The 3,899-nt window shown below is 56.9% G+C and overlaps 1 protein-coding gene across 1 annotated transcript; it reads right to left on the bottom strand.

Moving 5' to 3' along the window:
- Nucleotides 1-501: 501 nt before the first annotated feature.
- LOC132468255 (leucine-rich repeat transmembrane neuronal protein 4) lies at nt 502-3,659 on the bottom strand. The gene is made up of 2 exons (XM_060065986.1): nt 3,130-3,659; nt 502-2,479 (listed from the first exon to the last, which is right to left on the bottom strand). The coding sequence occupies exons 1-2, from the start codon at nt 3,161-3,163 to the stop codon at nt 816-818; spliced, it is 1,698 nt and encodes a 565-aa protein (XP_059921969.1). The 5' UTR covers nt 3,164-3,659; the 3' UTR covers nt 502-815.
- Nucleotides 3,660-3,899: the final 240 nt, after the last annotated feature.

Here is a 3,899-nt window from a genome sequence, read left to right as displayed (position 1 = left end):
TGTGTGTGTCTCTGTGTGTGTGCGCTTGCGTGTGCGTGTGTGCGTGTGTGTGTGTGTGTGTGTGTGTGTCTGTGTCTGTGCACGTGTGTGTGTCTTTTCAACTAAGTGGTCCGGGGTGCATCCACACGAGGTTAGTAGCCGAAGCACAATCACGCATGAGACCATTAGCATGCTAAGGAACCAAGGCGGTGCGACGCATATTTAACTTCTTCTAGGTCACTCGGCCCTCTGGTCTTTGTGGAGATGCATGCAGCGTGAGCGCGGGCAGCAGGAGCAGAAGACACTGTGTGGCTGCTGACTACTTCCGCGGAGGAGGTGGAGACAGACGCACACGAACGATCCCCGGGAAGACACGCACAAACAAACAGCAGCGGCCGAGGGGACACCAAACTTTTTTTCTGTGTTTGCCACAAACAAACGAGCCAGACGGCGCCAGCTGTCGCTGGAGACCCCCGGGATTGAGGGAGGGAGGGGGGTTGGGGGGGGGGGGGGGGGGGTCACCTGCACAGGGACCCGATCCAGTTACTTTCTATAATTACGTTTTCCACAGCGAGCCATTTCTCATGCCGGAAAACTACAAAGATGTGCTGTTTTAATTAGCCGACCAAGCCGTCGCTAATAAGAAGTTGGTGCAAAAACTGTTCCCACAAACGAGGCTCTCTGTGCAGTGACCTTCCCCAAGCCCAAACCCTCTCCCCCACAGCCTGAGTCGAGGGCCGGATGAGAAGAACACACTGTTTTTTTTTCGTTCCCAGAGAACAATTTACCTCTGCCGCCTCTCTGTGGAAACGGCCTTCTTCTGGAGGTTCGCCCGGTCATACCTCACACTCCCTGGACCCCGAGATGGTGTACGTGTAGGGCCCAGTCCCGTTCACCAGCACGTCCATCGTCTCCGAGTGGGACGGCTTGTAGTCCACGTAGTACTCCTGCAGGGGGGAGCTCACTGAGCGATTGGTCTCCCGCGCTTTCTTCTGTCGCTTTGTGACCGACGAGCGCTGCTGGAGCTGCTTGATACTGCTGGGGTAGCGCTTCCACGACACGTAGATAACCAGGAGAATTATGGCCACAGATAAGAGCAGGGCCACGGTGCCGCCTATAATCTTGTGGAAGGAGACGTACTCAGTGTCCGGCGGCGGCGGTGGGGGTGCCGTCGGGGACCCCCCCGTGGGAGAGGGCACGGGGGACGCTGCCTTGTTCCACGTCGACCGTTCGTCCGGCCCGGAGGGGGAAGGGGCGACGGAGGGCTGGGCCTGGGCCGGCGTGGTGCTGCTGGCGTCCGTGAAGTCCGTGGTGTCCGTGGAGGTCGCGGTGACGGAGGTGGGGTCCGTGGTGCTGGCGGCGGCGGTGGACGTAGCGGCGGCGGCGGCGGTGGTGGTCGGCCTGGTCGTCATGGGTGCGACGGTGGGTCTGCACGTTTTGGCCGCCGCCACCACGTCGTCGGCCTTCTCCCCTTGGACCTCCTTGGGGCCGGAGCAGATCATGGCCGACTCCTTGTTGCCCTTGAAGGTGCGCAGCCAGGCCACCAGGGGGCAGATGCTGGGGTTGCAGAACCACACGTTGCCCGCCAGGCTGATGGTGGTGAGAGAGATCCAGGCGTTGACCACCTGCTGGGACACGTTGCTCAGCTTGTTGGAGTCCAGGTTGAGGGTCTGCAGGTTGGGCAGGCACTGGTACGTGCTGGTCTCCAGCTCCTGCAGCTCGTTCCCCGACAGGTCCAGCTTGTGCAGCGAGGTCCACATCCAGGGCAGGCCCTGGGCGATGGACTTGATGCGGTTCCACTGCAGGTAGAGTGCTCTGAGGTTGGTCAGGCGGGGGAAGTGGGCGAAGTTGATCTTGGAGAACTGATTGTGCTCCAGGTGGAGCTCGATCAGCTTCAGCAGGCCTGCGAAGGCGTTGCGCGTCAGACTCCTCAACCGGTTGTAGCCGATGTCCAGGAACTCCAGGTTACGGCAGTCCAGGAAGACGCGCATGGGCACCGTCTTCAAGGAGTTGGACCTCAGGTGGAGGCTCAGCAGCTTGCGGAGGCCCTGGAACTGCCCCGGCTGCAGCGCCTGCAGCTTGTTGTACGAGAGGTCGAGGTTGCGGAGGTTGGGGATGTCGTTGAACGTGGTGTTCTGGAGCACGGTGATCTTGTTGGAGTTGAGGATGAGCTCCTTGAGCCTGCGGACCCCGTGGAAGGCCTGGCTGTCCACCTCGCTGATGTAGTTGTGGTCGAGGTACAGCCAGACCAGCTGGGTGAGCCCGGCGAATTGGCTGGCCCGCAGGCCGGCCAGGCTGTTGTAGCGCAGCGAGAGGCCCTGGGTGCCCGCCGACACGTTGTGGGGCACGTCGCGGAAGGCGCTGGACTCGCAGTAGATGATTTTGCCGTCGCACCGGCAACTAGGGGCGCAGGGCCGTTCCCGTGCCCCGTTCGGGGGGGTGCACAGACAGCCTGGCAGCAGGACGGTGACGGCGAGCCATCTTAGAAGCAGAGGAAGTCCTGCAGACACACGGAAATACACACACCGCACACACACACAAAAAGTGAAAAGGCGGGACAAGGGAAACTTGTGTTTTACCTTGCATGGTGGTTCTGTGACATGATGGACTAGAATGAAGTGTGATAGACTCGGATTGGTTAATAACTAGATAGATTAACTCAATGAGTCCCCATTATCTATCTTACCACCCCACCCCCCATGTATGGCTAGTGCATAAATGAAGGTAAATGGAAACATGGGAATCCATTTAATTTGCACATCGCTGCTCAGAATGGATATGTTCCCCTCTTTATCACTGGGAATTGCGTTTTTCCGGTTACATCAGCAGAAAACGCTGATGCATAATCTAATGCATCAAGCACGATCTATAGTTGGTCAAAGGCAATTATGTGAAAGACGTATTTTTAACCTGCAATCAGTGCTCAACTAACACCGGGCGGATAAACCTGAGATGCTGAAAGGTGAACGGTAGGCATCAGTGTTTCAGTCCGCCTCTGGCATTATTCCCCTAAAACGCTACGCATCGCAAGAGGAGATGGAGAAACGGATGCTGCGAGTTTCCAAAGACTCTGATTCCCACCGTGTCCAAAAACAAGACCTTCATGCAGCAGCGACACATGTCACCTTCACACCGTGCGTGTGTACGTACCCATGTTGGCGACCCAATATCGGCTCTTCCTCATGCTGAGAGCGCTCTGTTGCACGCTGCGTCCCGAGTCCACATGTTTTCACTCCAGGTCGGTCCCCAGTAGTTGGGTCTGCACCATTACGTCTCTCTCACCAGCGCACCACTTCGTGCCGCTGTCGCGTCTCTGCCGCGCGGCGCACCTGTCGGACATAGACGCGTCGCGGGAAGACGCGCAACCGTGCGGAGTTTCCTTGATCCCAAAATGCGCCCGGCTGCGGACATCCACCAAAAGCCCCCTGAGTAGCGAGTTGAGTTGATTCAACAGGATTTCAATTCGGGGATTTTTTTAGTTTTTTGTTGAGCGATTGTACTTTTCGGGGTTAACGACCAGCGCAGCCTGTAAGTGTTTCTCTGGTGTTGAAACAGAAACGTAGAAAGATAAGGGCTTGGGGAGGAATTATAATCCGAGTGGAGATGTCCGGGAGATCGATGGTTTTCCTCGTGAGGAGATGCGCGCTGACTGTCGTGAATAATCTCGCGGTGCCGTGGCGTTGAGGATGAATCCGGTGTGAAGGTGGTGATTGGGCGCACTGGCGCGTTTAGAGGAGCTGCAGCGCCCTCTGTCGGCCACGGAGCGAAGCGAAGCCCCCGTCATAACTCAACACCTTCTCAAGGGAGCAATTAACAACCGACTAATTAAATAAGGGTTGATGTATGGGGTTAAACCATCCAACTACTTGTTTATTTAAAAAAAATGGAACTACCCAGATGTTTTATGGATCTTTTTGATG

This window comes from Gadus macrocephalus, chromosome 11 (genome assembly GCF_031168955.1).
Source record: "Gadus macrocephalus chromosome 11, ASM3116895v1".
Lineage (NCBI taxonomy): Eukaryota > Metazoa > Chordata > Actinopteri > Gadiformes > Gadidae > Gadus > Gadus macrocephalus.
The sequence above is the reverse complement of the archived record's forward strand: the minus strand, read 5'-3'. Positions and strand labels throughout refer to the sequence as shown.